The sequence below is a fragment of the Mirounga leonina genome, unplaced genomic scaffold, assembly GCF_011800145.1.
Source record: "Mirounga leonina isolate KUSES-001 unplaced genomic scaffold, KU_Mleo_1.0 Mir_177, whole genome shotgun sequence".
In the NCBI taxonomy this organism is placed as follows: domain Eukaryota; kingdom Metazoa; phylum Chordata; class Mammalia; order Carnivora; family Phocidae; genus Mirounga; species Mirounga leonina.
Window position 1 is genome coordinate 2,942,527 of NW_023270459.1, and position 17,862 is coordinate 2,960,388.

A 17,862-nucleotide genomic window follows, 5' to 3' on the forward strand; every position below is an offset into this window, starting at 1 on the left:
CAACTCAGGTGGTTGTGACTGATATTGCTGAATGTATTGTGGAAATAGATGTGTTAATTATAGGTAATAATTCTCTTGATCATAAGGGATGTTCCCAATGGGGAAATGCCACAATTAGAATAATGGTTGTGGCACAAGGACACAACCCAGAGCCTATGAGACCTCTCCAGTGTAGTCACATAGTTACTGTGAAGCCGTACAGGAGACCAGGGAAGGGGATCAGGGGAGTAGAAGGGGTCAGAGGTCACTATAATGATCAAATAGCTAATGGAGGCAGAGGTGTTTAAAGACACTATATCACATAACAGCCCTCAGTGACCGGGGGAAAAGCCGATATTATTTGGCACGTCACCATGGACTCCCACAAGCTCAATTTGGCAGTAATATACTGGTACATGCAGTTCCAGATTTAACAATCATAGAATCCATAATGCAGACCGAAGGTCTTGTTTTGCAGTTGTAGACATTGCTAATGCTTTCTCAGCATCCCATTGCCTCCTGAAGATTAGCGCCAATTTGCCTTCACAGGTTTTAATTACCTTTATTTTATCATGTTGCCATAGGTTATCCTAAACTCTCTATAATTTATCACTAGTGGATAGGCTTAGCCCTAAAAAAAAAGCTGAAATATCACCAGATATGTCTTGGTACCCTTACATCGATGGCATTATTCTGACTGAAAGGGCTAAAGACAGCGTGTAGACTGCCTTTCTTTCTTCTTCTTTTTTTTTCTTTTTAAAGATTTTATTTATTTAACAGAGAGAGACACAGCGAGAGAGGGAACACAGGCAGAGGGAGTGGGAGAGGGAGAAGCAGGCTTCCCGCCGAGCAGGGAGCCTGATGCGGGCCTCGATCCCAGGACCCTGGGATCATGACCCGAGCTGAAGGCAGACGCTTAACGACTGAGCCACTCAGGCGCCCCTAGACTGCCTTTCATGAGATGAGTCAATATATGAACCAGAGCTGGAAGATTAACATCCCAACAAGATACCTGGGCTAACCACGCAAGTAAGCCACTTGGGAACCGTGTGGGCTGATGCTCAGAGAAAAAGCCCTGACCTTGTTAAAGAAAAACTGTTGATCTTAATACCTCTAGCAAACAAAAATGAGGCACAACATCTGCTGGCTTGTTCCGGTGTTGGAGGCTCTCCATACCTCACACGAGGATGAGAATCTTGCTGAACTCATCGTATCGGATCGCTCAAAAGAGGCCCTGTCACACTGTAGATGCAGCCGTGTCAGATGCGGTGTCTGGCCCAGCACTTTGGACTTCTTGGGAGCTTTGGAACACTAACATTCCTGAGTATTCCTGGGCCTGGTTCATGTACTTACCAGCTAAGGATGTAGTAGACCACTGCCACTGGGCAGCCTCAAAGAAAACTGCTTAAAACTGTGTGTGGCTAAGAGAATTCTGCATAATGGGAGGAGCTGTAGGCTGTTGTGCTCCCCTGGAAAATATTCCCCCAAATGCACCTTGTGACATTTTCACTGATTCATGGGCAGTAGCCAATGGACTGGCAATGTGGTGTGGTGCCTGGCAGTGGGACAACTGAATGATCAAATTTTAGCCTCTTTGGGGATGAAGCATTATGATAGCAGACTGCACGAGACCCACATCCTGTTTGTGACCATGTGGATGCCCATGGTAAAGGACCTTACAAAGATGAACATCAACAGAATCCACAAGATGATCAGATAAGGACCCAGGTAAGGACCATAGCCACCTGGACACACCATCACACAGGGCATGAGAATTTATCATTCGTGACTAAGCCTAAAAATAAGACACAGTGATTCCAGCACATGAGGTCAAGAAAGCCCAGCAAATATGCCCAGGCTGTCAGCTATGCAGTTGAGTAGCAGAGAGAACTCTGGGACCAATAACCAAGGATACCAAACCTGGCCGGTGCTGGAAAATAGACCATATGGGCTCTCTTCCCTCCACCTACGGGTACTGCTGAGTGTTGATGACAATAGACACCTTTTCAGAGTCCAATACTTCCATCCCTGTCCACAGAGCAGATGGGCAGCCATACTATTCAGGGGTTTTAGATGGACAGTGTTATGTTGTTATCTATTTGTATTCCCTAAACATATCCAGTCAGACAACAGTGCCACCTTACAACAACAATGACAAATATGCAGCAGTAGGCAGCAATGGGGGATATTCATTGGAACTTTCATGGCCATGGCATACCTAGGCAGCAAGTGCTGTTGAAAGATGAAATGGACTCTTAAAAGAGAAATTGGAAAAGATAATCGGACAACCAAGCCCCACTCCCCGTGGAGCACACACTTTAGACAGGCAATTTGGGCTCTAAATGTGGCAATTCCCCCAAAATGGTAATTTTCATTTAAATAGAATGTGTATGACTGATATGAGGAATTCTTAATCGCAGGAAACAAACTGAGTGTTGTTGGAGTGGGGGGTGGGGTGGGAGGGATGGGGTGACGGGGTGATAGACACTGGGGAGGGTATGTGCTCTGGTAAGCGCTGTGAATTGTGCAAGACTGTTGAATCTCAGATCTGTACCTCTGAAACAAATAATGCAATATATGTTAAGAAAAAAAAAAAGAAGAAGAAGGTAGCAGGAGGGGAAGAATGAAGCGGGGGAAATCGGAGGGGTAGATGAACCATGAGAGACGATGGACTCTGAAAAACAAACAGGGTTCTAGAGGGGAGAGGGGTGGGAGGATGGGTTAGCATGGTGGTGGGTATTGAGGAGGGCACATTCTGCATGGAGCACTGGGTGTTACGCACAAACAATGAATCATGGAACACTTCATCTAAAACTAATGATGTAATGTATGGGGATTAACATAAGAATAAAAAAATAAATTAATTAAATTAAAAAATAATAAAATAAATAAATAGAATGTGTATGAACTCTACACCTGAAACTAATGATGTACTATATGTTGGCTAATTGAATTTTAAATAAATAAATAATAAAATGTTTGATTATAAGGAAGAGGAGGGAAGAGGTCGAGTTGGCTCTAAGAACTCAATCCACATAAACAACTTCTCGCTCTACATTTTTTCCTCCCACACTTACCCCTGGAGAACAGGGGGTTGGGAAACTCTAACCTAGTACTTCTTTTGTCTACTGGCTGTCCTTATTGGATTTGGCAATTATGGATATTGATGACAATGATCATGAATATGAGGTGATGACTGCTAAGGTAATGTTTGCTGGCATACACATCAGGGTGGGGACGCTGTTCTAGGATGGTCCAAGGTATAGAAAGAAACCACAGAGGCACTCGGGGACCAGTTGTGTGGTGTAAGACATGGGGAAGGTTGGAAAAAGAATGAAGTGATTGCTGCAGAGACTGGTGGGGGACCAATCATATAGTTGTAGAAAAAAAGGAACAACTCTCTGTGGGGAGAGAGCACTTTAGACCCTTTGAGGTCTGGGTAGAGGTAAGGACCAGTGATCCTTCTCAGCTCTTATCCCTGCCTGGCATTTGGCCAATTTATCTCAAACTGCCATCATCACCTCAACTTAACTGTTGACCAGTAAGTGATAAACGCAACTACTGACTTCAGAAAGTAAGAGCCTCCGCTTGAGATGACAGAACAAGGCTATCATTCTGGACACTGATATGATTTTCTTTAACCTGTTCTCAGACTCTTTTCTTGTTTTTCAGACTGTTGATGGTTCTAAACACTCTAAGATGAGTGGTAATGACAATTGTATTGCCCTGGACTTCCTGCCGGCCAGTACAGCCGATATGTGGGCAATTTCTAACATTTCTTGCTACAGTTGATCAATGAATAAGGAAAAACAGAGCAACCCATTTTCACCTTAGAAAGTAATGCGGCTCTCTAAGGTTGATCCTGATAGCAGCTGGGGCATATTTAGCTGACTTGGCCCCAAACTGGAAGTTGTAGTTGTGGTCACTATGTTGCTTAAGACAACGGAACATATTTGGTCCAAGCCCCTATCTGTAAAATTAATTAGAGTAGCCCATGGGGTAGCCTGCAATCCTGAGAATGCTTAGCTGGATACTGAAAGGTCAGAGGGTAGTATTGTAGGGAACAGCCCCACCATGGCAACATGGCCACCTTGCATGTACCCATGCAGGCAAAGGCTAGAAATATAGCTTATTTGAGTCTTGGCAGAATGTCTTATGATTCTCCCCAAACATGAGAGAAAGGGAAACCATTAAGGAGCTGCTACAAGATCATCTCCCATATGCCTCTATATGTCAGACATTGGGAGACTGTTTTGTGATAGTTTCTCATCACCATTCAGGTTCTGGTGAAGTATGGGGCTTTCTTCCCAACCTCCACCCCTCAGAATAGAGCTGAAACAAAACAAAACAAAACAAAAGTTATTATAAAAATATTGAACTGCTTAGCTGCAGTCTAGGACTGACTCCTCAGCAACTGGGGATACCCCATTCAGTCACCTGGCCCCTTTGGCTTAATCCAGGTGTTAGCTGGCCTTAGTTCTTAGTGGATCTGGAGAAAAATCTACTTCCAAGCTCACTCTTTTTGGCAGACTTCAGTTCCTTGTGTTGCACGACTGAAGTCCCTATTTCCTTAGGCTGTGAGCTGGAGACCACTCTCAGATATTTTCCAAATGGCCCCCACAGGCAATTCACAACATGTATGTTTGCTTTCTTTCAGGCCAGCTAGAACACATCTCTCTGACTTCCTTTTTTGCTAGTAGTCAGAGAAAACACTGTTTTGTTTTGTTTTTTTAAGATTTTATTTATTTATTTGACAGAGAGAGACACAGCGAGAGAGGGAACACAAGCAGAGGGGGAGTGGGAGAGGGAGAAGCAGGCTTCCCGCCGAGCAGGGAGCCCAATGCGGGGCTCGATCCCAGGACCCTGGGATCATGACCTGAGCTGAAGGCAGACGCTTAACGACTGAGCCACCCAGGCGCCCCTAGAAAACACTGTTTTTAAAGGGCTCGTGTTAGATTAGATGAGGCCAGCCCAAATAAACTATCTTAAGGTCTCTGATTAATCACTTTAAATACATTCACAAAATCTCTTTTGCCATGTATTATAACATTATCAAAGAAGTAATAGCGGGGAGTGTTTATCATGGGGTCCTTCTTAGAATTCTACCTACTGCAGCTATGGTAATCAGAACAGTGTTGTATTTGTACAAGGATAAAACATGGACAAAGGGAATGAAATAAAAAAAATAAAAAGATAGCCACTTTTTAGAAAAATACCACATTAACTCAGTGGAGAAAGGATAGTCTTTTCAGTAAACGGTGCTGGAACAATTAAACATCCACAAGGGAAAAAAAGAATCTTTATCCTTACCTTACATAGTACACAAAATTAATGCAAGATTTTCTTTGACAAAATGCCTAATGTGAAGTTTTCACTTAGCTGTAAAATTAAGATAATATAACTTTAAAAGAATACATATGTAGAAAAACATCTTCATGTTGTTGGGAAAAGGAAAGATTTATTAAACAGAACATAATAAGTATGTCCTATTATGGTTTACAAATCCATAAAAGAAAAAGTAAGTAGGACTTCATTAAAATGAAGAAATATCATTCATCAAATGACACAATGAAGAGAGTGAAAAGTTAAACCACAGACTTGAAAAAGGCCTTTGTAATACATTATAGACTTGTATTATAAATATAAAAACAACTCTCCTACAAATCAATGAGAAAAAGGTGACAAACAACCCAATAAAAGTGGGCAACAGGCTTGCACAGACACTTCACTAAAGAGTATATTTAAATGGCACAGGAAAGGATGCTAAAGGTCAGTACTTCTCAGAGAAATGCAAATTAAAACTGCAATTTAATCTACTACATACCTAGTAAAATAGTTAAAATTGAAAAGACAGGGGCACCTGGGTGGCTCAGTCAGTTAAGCATCTGCCTTCAGCTCAGGTCATGATCAGGTCCTGGGATTGAGCCCTGTGCAGGCTCCCTTTTCAGCAGTTCCCCCCCCCAACCAAATAAATAAATACAATATTTAAAAAAGAAAAATAAATAAAATTGAAAAGACATTATCAATTGTTGATGGGATATGAACCAAATAGAATTCTCATACATTGCTAGTGGGAATTCAACATACTACAGCCACTTTGCAAAACTGGCAGCATGTGGAAGGCAAGACAATGTCCCCACAAAGATGTTTACAGCTTGGATGTAAAACAGGCTTCTCCAGTAAAACAGAACCACTAGAGACCATATATATATTCTGTCAACTGAGAATTTTATGCCCCAAAAATATCTTCCAAAAATTAAGTACTTATTTTGACAAAGAAAAGCTGAGATAATTGACTAGCAGGAAACCTGAACTAAATAAATGCTAAATGAAACTTTACAATCCCTATACCCAACATGTGGTGCAAATTCATCACCCTAAGATCAAGAGCCACATGCTCCACCAACTGAGCCAGCCAAGTGCCCCAAAGAAAATGTACGATGTAAAAACAAAATTATACCAAATGGGTCAACACTTTTTTTTTTTTTTAAGATTTTATTTATTTGACAGAGAGAGACACAGTGAGAGAGGAAACACTAGCAGGGGGAGTGGGAGAGGGAGAAGCAGGCTTCCTGCCGAGCAGGGAGCCCGATGTAGGGCTTGATCCCAGGACCCTGAGATCATGACCTGAGCCGAAGGCAGACGTTCAATGACTGAGCCACCCAGGCGCCCCTGGATCAACACTTTTAAAAAGAACCTTTTGGACTTTATTAAAGTATAGAAATATTGTTCAACTTTTTTGGAATGAACAATCACCTAGATTTTCCTGAATAGATTTGTGAATTGAAATGACCAATTTATTCAGGATGTTACACAAATATTCATATTTGTTACCGGAAGTTTTGTCTTGCCCTTTAAATGTAAAATCAAGGTTATGCAAGAGTCATAAAATTAAATGTCAAACTTGACGTTTAGATAAACTAGGAGGAGCTCCTCAGAATTTTGGGAATTTTACCTATAAAAAAGATCAGGTACAGGGCACTTGGGTGGCTCACTTGGTTAAGCATTGGACTCTTGATTTTGGCTCAGGTCATGATCTCAGAGTCCTGAGAGTGAACCCTGTGTCAGGCTCCCTACTCAGTGGGGAGTCTGCTTCTCTCTCTCCCTCTGCCCCTACCCCTGCTTGTGTGTGCTCTCTATCTCTCTCTAAAATAAAAAAATAAATCTTAAAAAAAAAAACCAGGTACTAGATATGTCTCCTGAGGCAAGGGAACCGAAAGTAAAAATAAATGATTAGAACTTCATCAACGTAAAAAGCTTCTGCACAGCGAAGGAAACAATCAAGAAAACTAAAAGGCAACCTATGGAATGGGAGAAGATATTTGCAAATGACATACCCAATAAAGGGTTAGTTTCCAAAATATATAAAGAACTTAAACAACTCAACAGCCAAAAAACCGAATTATCCAATTTAAAAAATGGGCAGAAGACATGAATAGACATTTTCCAAAGAAGCCATACAGATGGCCAACAGACACATGAAAAGATGCTCAACAACACTCATCATCAGAGAAATACAAATCAAAACTACGATGAAATATCACCTCACACCTATCAGAATGGCTAAAATCAACAACACAAGAAGCAACAGGTGTTGGTGAGGATGTGGAGAAAGGGGAACCCTCTTACACTGTTGGTGGGAATGCAGACTAGTGCAGCCCCTCTGGAAAACAGTATGGAGATTCCTCAAAAAGTTAAAAAGAGGGGCACCTGGGTAGCTCAGTTGGTTAAGCATCTGCCTTCAGCTCAGGTCATGATCTCAGGGTCCTGAGATCGAGCTCTGCATTGGGCTTTCTGCTCAACAGGGAGTCTACTTCTCCTTCTACCTCTGCCCCTCCCTCCCCACTCATGCTCTCCCTATCTCTCAAATAAATAAACAAAATCTTTTTAAAAAGTTAAAAATAGAGCTACCCTATGATCTAGCAATTGCACTAGTAGGTATTTACCCAAAGAATATAAATTGAAAGGATACGTGCACCCCTACGTTTATAGCAGCATTATCAAAATAGCCAAATTATGGAAAGAGCCCAAATCAACTGATGAATGGATAAAGAAGTGATATATGTATATCACTTATATATTAATATATATAAAAATATAAATAATGGAATATTACTCAGCCATGAAAAAGAATGAAACCTTGCCATTTGCAATGATGTGGTTGGAGCTAGTATGCCAAGTGAAATGTCAGAGAAAGACAAATACCATATGATTTCACTCATACATGGAATTTAAGAAACCAAAGAAGCATAGGGAAAAAAGGAGAGAAGAAAACCAAGAAATAGACTCTCAACTATAGAGAATAAACAGATGGTTACCAGAGGAGAGGTGGGTGGGGGGATGTGTTAAATAGGTGATGGGGATTAAAGAGGGCACTTGTGAGGAGCACTGGGTATTGTATATAAGTGATGAATCACTAAATTGTACGCCTGAAGCTAATTTTACACTGTATGTAACTAACTGGAATTTATTTTTTTTAAAGATTTTTATTTATTTATTTGACAGAGAGAGAGACAGCAAGAGAGGGAACACAAGCAGGGGGAGTGGGAGAGGGAGAAGCAGGCTTCCCTTGGAGCAGGGAGCCCAACGCGGGGCTCGATCCCACGACCCTGGCATCATGACCTGAGCCGAAGGCAGACGCTTAACGACTGAGCCACCCAGGCGCCCCACTAACTGGAGTTTAAATAAAAACTTAAAAAAAAAGATCAGGTGGTTTCTTTAGCTATGGGCAATTTATTTAGTTTTTATTGGACTAGTGGATGTTTATATTTCTCTTGACTGAGTTCTGGAGATTTGTTTTTGAAGAATATCATGCATTTTACTTTTTTGAAATTATTAGCAAAAAGAGTGTATCTCTTACCCATAAAATCTATAATTTGTAGCAACATCAGTTTCTCAGTCCTAATGCTTATCTTTTTTTTGCCAAAATTGCTACATTGTTAATCTTTTAAGAAACACCATTTGTGGGGTGCCTGGTTGATGCAGACAGTTAAGCATCCAACTCTTGGTTTCAGCTCAGGTTCCGATTTCAGGGTTGTGTTATTGAGCCCTTTGTTGGAGTCAGTTTGGGACTCTGCCCCACCCCTTCTTTCAAGAGCCTTTTTAAATGCAATTAAACACACACACACAAACACTATACATACAATGTATATATCTATATATAGATATGAAGATTAATATACATATTCAGTAGAAACATAATACTGCTTTCAATCTTATGTATTTCACTTCAAGTATGGCAAAATGGGATGACTAAGATAACTGTCATCGGTGTGTAATGAGGAGTAAATGAGTTATGAATGCATGAATGTAACTAGTGAATTGTTTAGTAAATGTTAGTATTTTCTTCATCTATTTTATTTATGGAATGGTGCTTAACCATAAGAGACACTCCATATTGGAAAAGAAAAAACTTAAAACCAAAATAAAGATGTTAAGATGTAATAAGCTCTTCCTACAGAATTCAATCTTTATGCTGATCATAACATTTATACCAGAGAGAAAGTGTATATAAAGTTCTATGGGATGGTTGAGATCACAACTGTCACAGCATAATGAGGTTTATTACAAAAAGTATAATATAGAACACATTATCTGACTGATAAGAGAACACATTGGGTAGCCAAAATATCTGAATACTGATTCGATTCTCATCTAAGTTACCCTTTTATTAAGGATGAAATCAACACAACTGCCAACAGTAGTAAATTTAGGGGAGAAACTAGGGAAAGGGAAATAGGCAAACGGGAGTTTAGTTTTTCTGCAATGTTTAAAATTTTGTATGTATAAGACATCCACAGATTATTTCAGAAATAAAAAATAGAAAAAGGAGACAAGTATACAAAATGCAAACAGGATGTTGAAAGAAGCATTGTTTATAAGGCAAAATTTAGAAGGCAAACATTTTATCAAAATAATAGTAGAGCCACAGAGATAAACACTAACTCTATTCCAATAAGGACAGTGTTATAATATTTAATAACTTGGAAAACTGTTCATGATACATTTTACCATAGAAAAAGTAATTTATGAAATGGAGTTTCTTTTAAACATTACTGAAAGGATTTGTGTTGATAATTTTGAGAGTGGGTATTCTAACAGTTGACAGAAATAAAGGTTTCTTTGTGCTTTTTGAAATAATCTGAAAAATTTACAATAAAATGTTAATATTAAAAGGAATTCTCTTCAAAAAGGCAGTATAGGGGCGCCTGGGTGGCTCAGTCAGTTAAGCATCTGCCTTTAGCTCAGGTCATGATCCCAGGGTCCTGGGATCAAGCCCTGCATTGGGCTCCCTGCTCAGTGGGGAGCCTGCTTCTCCCTCTCCCTCAGCCTGCAGCTCCCCCTGCTTGTGCTCTCTCTCTCTCAAATAAATAAATATAATGTTTAAAAAAAAAGGCAGTACAGTTTTATTTGTATTAAGATACAAAAAAAGTAAAAATAACAAAGAAGGTACAGGTATAATTACAGATATATAAATATGTATATACATATATAAACATACACATATGAATGATATTTAAATTGTTGCCCTGAAACTTAACTTTATAAAAAAAACTTATATAAATTAGAATATATCACCAAAATGGCAGGAAAAGCAACTGGAAAGGATAAGTAGTGATAGGTTCAAAATCCTGGCAAAAAAGAAGTCAATCCAGAACTGTAAGGACAATTAACAATTTTATTTATTTATTTATTATTATTATTTTTTTAAAGATTTTGTTTATTTATTTGAGAAACAAAGAATGAGAGACAGAGAGCATGAGAGGGAGGAGGGTCAGAGGGAGAAGCAGACTCCCTGCTGAGCAGGGAGCCCGATGCGGGACTCGATCCCAGAACTCCAAGATCATGACCTGAGCCGAAGGCAGTTGCTTAACCAATTGAGCCACCCAGGCGCCCCTTATTTTTTTAAAAAAGATTTTATTTATTTATTTATTTGACAGAGAGAGACACAAGAAGAGAGGGAACACAAGCAGGGGGAGTGGGAGAGGGAGAAGCAGGCTTCCTGCGGAGCAGGACCCTGGGATCATGACCTGAGCTGAAGGCAGACCCTTAACGCTTAACGACTGAGCCACCCAGGCGCCTCAAGCACAATTAACAATTTTAATGACCAGTAAATATAAGTAAGGCAAAAATACCTAGAGTTAAATTAGGAAAAGTAAAATGAAATTCTAGGATTATTCCTTGATAAATCCTCTGATATTTAAGGTTGACATGCACCAAAGTTTTCGTTTTCTTCCTTCACAGTCATAAATTCCTGATATTCAGGAGTGAACTTCTGATGATCTTCTGATATTTACTATATTCTTAGGCAATTTAGGCTGTAAAAAACAAATAAAAGGCTCTTCATACCAATTATAGGATCTAACCAGCATGAAGTCCTATCTCAAATTAGATGAAATTCATAATTAAATGCCTTTCCCATAGATTATTTTCAGAGCGTCTTACCAGCATGATCTTTCCAATATTAAGATTTGAACTACGTAAAAAACCTTCCCACATTCTTTGCATTCGTAAAGTTTTTCACCATTTTGAATTCTCTGATGTTGAGAAGGTTCTGAGGAACAATGAAAGGCCTTTTTACACTCCTTACATTCAAAGCATTTCTCACCAGTATGAATCCTCTGATGCCGGATAATGGCAGGGCTACTACTAAAGGTTTTCCCACATTGCTTACATTCGTAGGGTTTCTTACCCATATGAATTCCCCAATGTTGACTAAGGCGTGAAGGGTGATAAAAGGCCTTTCCACATTCTTTACACACATGTGGTTTCTCACCAGTGTGAATTCTCTGATGTTCTGTAAGTATAGAACTATTACAAAAAGTCTTTCCACATTCGTTACACACATATGGTTTCTCACCTGTGTGAATTCTCTGATGTTCTGTAAGTTTGGAGCTGCTACAAAAGGCCTTTCCACAATCTTTACATATATAGGGTTTTTCACCAGTATGAACTCTCTGATGTCAGTTAAGGGCTGAGCAACTTCCAAATGCCTTAGCTGTTTTTACATTCATAGGGTTTCTCCCCAGTATGAATTCTATGATGTATAAAAAAAATACAATGCACTCTTAAAGGCCTTGCCACATTCCTTACATTCATAGGGTTTTTCACCAGTATGCGTTCTCTGATGCCTTTTAAGATCTGAGGAATAATGAAAGACTTTGTCACATTCTTTACACATATAAGCTTTCTCACCAGTGTGAATTCTCTGATGTTCTGTAAGTATTGAACTGCTTTGAAAGGCTTTTCCACTCTCCTTACATATATATGGTTTCTCACCAGTGTGAATTCTCTGATGCAGAGTAATGGCTGATTTACTACTATAGGCTTTTCCACATAACATACATTGATAAGGTTTCTCACTCGCATGAAGTCTCCGATGATAAGTAAGGTCTGAGGAATGATAAAAAAAAATCCCACCTTCCTTAACTAGACAGGGTTTCTTACACGTGTAAATTCCCTGATGTGATAGAAATACTAAGCCAGTACCAAAGGCTTTTCCACATTCTTTACCTTCATAGATTTTCTCCTTAGTATGAATACAGTATGTGCACAGTATAAGGCCCTATCACATTCCCTATGTTCAGTTTTCACCAGTGAACATGATCTGATGTTGAGTATGTTTTGAACCTCTACTAATAACCTTCCCATATTCCTTATGGTTCCTGAACTTCTGGCCAGTATCAATTCTCTGATGTGTAATTAGTTGTAAGTCATGTACAAAAGCTTTCTCACAGTTCTTGCATTCATAGTCTTTCTCTTCCATATATGATTTTTGATATGGAGATGTGTTATGACTGAAAATGTATATATTTTCATAGTTGAAAATAACTTGATTAAAATTTTTCTCATGAGATCCTTGTTTTTTGTCAGTCTTTCTTTTACATTCCCAGTCATTCTGTAACAGGAACACTCAAGTCCATGTTTTTTAAGACTTCCCAATATAAACCACTGGGGTGATTCTATTTCATAAACTTCCTTCTTCAGAGATAATTCCTTGGTTTTACACCAAGATTCATGTTCTGAAAGAAAGCATAATAGAAAACATTCACTTTTTCCCCCCTGGAAGAAACGAAACTTTTATGGTATAAATAGGGGAATTAATTTGAAATTAATGTATATGAGATGTAAATGATTTATACAGTGATCAAATATACTGGTGGAATTTGATAAATGCACAAAGCACATGAATTGATGGGAAGTCATACTGGATGATGAGGTGATTAGGAAATTTTAAATGGATAATTTCCAAATTTTGAAACAAATTAAAACTACAAGGAGGTAACATTTTTCAACCGTCAGAATGGCAAAAATCTAAATGTTTGACAACATATTCTTTCAGGAAGCTAAGGAGAAACAGGTTCTCTCATTCATTACTAGTTGGATGACAATATGGTATACCCACTGTGGAGGAGGCTTCAGCATTCCCTAACCAAATTACATATTTACTTACCCTTTTATAAACTAGCAATCTGAGTGACATGACTCAACTCTCAAGATATACTGACATAAATTTTAAAAGATTTACATACAATGCCATTCAGTGAAGCACAATTTATAATAACAATTACTGGAACCAACCCAAATGTCCATTCTCAGATAACTGGCTGAAAAACTATGGTGCATCTACTAAGTGGAATATATTTTCCAACTATAAAAAGGAATGAGGAAAACCCTTTTTTTAAAGATTTTATTCATTTATTTGAGAGAGAAAGAGAGCAGGAGTTAGCACAAGCAGGAGCGCAAGTTAGAGAGCACAAGCAGGGGGAGCAGCAGAGGGAATGGGAGAAGCAGACTCCCCACTGAGCAGAAAGCCTGATGTGGGGCTCTATCCCAGGACCCTGAGATCATGACCCAAGCGGAAGGCAAATGTTTAACCAACTGAGCCACCCAGGCACCCCTGAATGGATGAAAATCCTTATACCTCCCTGAAGTTATCTCCCGGACATACTGTTAAGTGAGAAAAGGAAGGTGGACTAAATTGTATATAGCATGCTGCCATGAAAATAAGAAAGGGAGGTTAAGAAGATATATACAATTGCTTTTATTTAGAAAAAAAATGGAAGGGTAAACTCACTGGAGAGAGAGATGGAGAGCAATGTACAATAGACTGGGATAAAAACTAGACTTCCCTGAATATACACTATTTTATGGATTTGCCATTGGAATCTTGGAAATATTCCATATAATTATAAAACAAAATCAAAAGAAACCTCAAACTACCAAAAACAAATTAAACATGATTTTAGTTTTATAATCAATTTGGTACACTCCAAGTAGAACTATTGGTGATCATTTCAAAATTCAGAAATCTACCTGTATAGCACCAGTGGATCATAACCCATAGTTCCAACAAAGAAGCAGGATGTGAGAACTTGCATGACTAGATACCAAGCTGTGTACCACAGTCAATTTTATTTCAAACCCCATAGTGAAGAAAAAACAGTAACTGTAATTGAGCACAGAAGGGGCCTAGAAGGTACTTGCAATGTTCTATTTCTTAAACTAACAGAGTAACAAGATGGGTCTTCACTGTATTATTACTCAGACTGTGCAATTTGGTTTCAAAATTTTTATACGCATGAAAATGTTATGGGTTGAATTGTGTCCATATGTTGATGTCCTTACCACCACCACTACCATGCCCCTACTTCAGAAGGTGACCTTATGTGGAAATTAGTTAAATTAAGATGAGATCATACTGGAGTAGGATGAGCCTCTAATATAATATGACTAGTCTTCTTGTAAAGTGAATCTGGAAACACACACATGCAGAGAACATGTGAAGATGAAGACAAAGATCAGCGTGATGCAGGAAAAGACAAAGAATGCCAAAGATTGCCAGCAAGTCAATGGAAGCCAGGAGAGAAGCATAGAAAAGATTCTCTTTCACAACTCTGGCAAACAAATACAACATATTTCCCAAAAATATTTGAAAAGGGTTTTTAAAAGGAAAAAGACTTTTAAACATCTTTTTGTACCAAAAAGTAAGTGAGCACTTAAAAAATTATGTCAGCATGTTGGAAAGACCTAGAGCTACCTGGAAGGGGTTCTGACTTGCCAAACCTGGGTGGTTTAGGCACTAAAATAATTAATTAATTGTAAACCTTTGCAAAAAATACAAAACCATGAGGCCTCATCTTTTGATGAGGAATACAATATTACCATGGTGCCTCCCCACAGATGACCGATAAGTTGCAGAAAAAATAAAAACTATACAATAGAGAAAGTGGACAATATTTGGGACAGGTAATCAAAATTAACATAATCAATGAGGGGCAGAAGCAAATCATATACTTTTAGATATGATGTCCTGAGGAGGACAAAATATCACATATTTGGTATCCTGACAGGAGAAGAATAACTTGAACTTAATCATAAGATAATACAGAAAAGCTAAATGAAGAGCATTCTATTAAAAAAAGAAAGTGGAGGGGCACCTGGGTGGCTCAGTCCTTAAGCGTCTGCCTTCGGCTCAGGTCATGATCTCAGAGTCCTGGGATCGAGCCCCCCATCGGGCTCCCTGCTCAGCGGGAAGCCTGCTTCTCCCTCTCCCACTCCCCGTGCTTGTGTTCCCTCTCTCACTGTGTCTCTCTCTGTCAAATAAATAAAATCTTAAAAAAAAAAAAAGTGGACTTTATTCTTCAAAAAATGATCATGTAATTATAAACAATGAAAGTCTAATAAACTTTTGCAACTTAAGAGAAAAGTAAAGAGACAGTAAAATGCAAAGCCAAAACAGACTGAATCCTGTACTAAATGGGGAGAGAAAATGCCCTAAAGACATTATTGGGAGAGTTGACACAACTGGAATGTGAATGGTCAATTAAATAAAAATATTTTACCAATGTGACATTTCTTAAATGTTACTAGTGATGTTTTAATAATGTAAGAGAATATTCTTGTTCTTTGGAAGTACACAAAGAAGTATTAAGGACTAAAAGGCCATGATGTTTACAATCTATTATTAAATGGTTCAGGAAAAAAATGATATGTATGAGTGTATGTGGGTGTGGAGCAAGAAAGAGACAGGGATGGGCGCCTGGGTGGCTCAGTTGGTTGAGCGACTGCCTTCGGCTCAGGTCATGATCCTGGAGTCCCGGGATCGAGTCCCGCATCGGGCTCCCTGCTTCGTCCTCTGACCCTATCCCCTCTCATGTGTTCTCTCTCTCTCAAAAAAAAAAAAAAAAAAAAAAATTAATAAAAAAAAAGAAAGAGACAGGGATGGGGGAGGGGGAGAGAAAGAATGATAAAGTAAATGTGTTAAAATATTAAAATTGGAAAACTGCTGAGTCTAGATAAAGGATATAAAGGAGTTCTCTGATTCTTGCAACTTTTCATTGAAATTATTTTCTACAACTATGTATATACATATATACGTGTATGTATATGTATATACACATGAAGAAACACTCCTACACTCATTTAATGAAGCTAATAAAGTCTTTAAACAAAATGAACCAAAAATTGTATGAGGAAAGAAAACTATAGGCCAATCTAAGTTACCAAATAGATATGCAAAATCTGAATAAAATGTTAACAAACTCTATCCTACAATGTCATATAAAATAAACCAATATGACCATGTTAATTTTATTCTAGGAACACAAGGTTGCCATTATAAAAAGATTATTTCTAAAGATAGGGAAAATAATTTGACAAAATTGAACATCTAATCATAAAAATCAACTCTCAACAAGCTAGGAATAGCTTCAAAGACGAAAGGTCATTATTTAGGTTAGATGGAGCTTCAGTCTCAGCCCCGGTAGAGCTGCACATATTCAACTCTACAGAGCTTAAGCTTTCTCTTTGGCAACAGGGAAATGGAATATACAGGATATTTGAAAGGAGCTAAGAAATTCACAAGGGGAGGAGCAAATATCCCAGAGGGAAGACTGAATTTTTAGAGACAGGTATGCTTAGCAACTGAGATCAGGTTGTTATAGCTTTCCAAAATCACATTTCTGTACAAATCCCTCTGATCAGAATCCAGGCATCCCCACTCCTCCTGAGAAAAGTCTATAGACACATCCTTGATCACCCCAGTCCCTGAAAAAATAAATCTGTGTATTAAGGTTATAATAAAAACAAAAGCTTTTAAATGGGAGGAGAAAAGAAAAAGGTGAAAATACAGGTGATAAAGAGAGTGTTTATAGGAAAGGACAGATAGAACAAACAGGCTGGGTCTGGAGGTCTGAATGTCAGTATGATTTAATTTATGTTCTCAAACATTCCAGTTCCTGAAGATAGATCAAACCACCCAATCACAGTAGGGACATTTCCAGTATCCAAGCAGGTTTGGGATGTACAAAGGCCAGCTAAGTAGAGTTTCTCTATTATGTGAAATAGTATAAGCCATCATCTAGTCTAATAACATCTGGTATATAATTGTCAGTAATAGGTAATTCCCTCTGCCTACTGTTGACCCACCTCTACAAAATATCTTAGAATAAAATTTGAGAATAAAAGAAATTAAGAGAATATCCTTTAAAAAATTAAGACAGAAAAAAAGAGGTTATATATAAAGTATCAGAAAAGTAATGTACTTCTAAATATCACTGTTAGAATGAAGAAAATGGTATAAAGACATGTTTAGAGGAGAGTTTCCCAGCCTTAGCAATGTTGACATTTGGGGCTGAATAATTCTTTGTCATGGGGGGTGCTGTCGAGTGCACTGTTTGTTGGATGTTTAGCAACAATTCTGACCTCCACTAGATGCTGGTAGCACTCTCCTCCCAACTTTGACAACCAAAAGTATCTGTAGATGTTGCCAAATATCCCTGGAGGGGTGAGGGTAGGAGCAAAATTGTTCCTGGTTGAGAACCAGTTTAGAGTCCAGACAAGCAAAGGTTCAAAAGATTCCCCTCCTGCTTCTATGCATCT

The 17,862-nt window shown here is 38.6% G+C and overlaps 1 protein-coding gene across 1 annotated transcript in view; it reads right to left on the reverse strand.

Annotated features, from left to right (window-relative positions):
* The window catches only part of LOC118022885 (zinc finger protein 420-like), a 60,035-nt gene that overhangs the window by 32,855 nt on the left and 9,318 nt on the right, over nt 1-17,862 (reverse strand). The window contains 2 exon segments of the mRNA XM_035023856.1: nt 11,469-11,953; nt 12,046-12,271. Coding sequence (XP_034879747.1) covers nt 11,469-11,953; nt 12,046-12,271 — 711 coding nt within the window.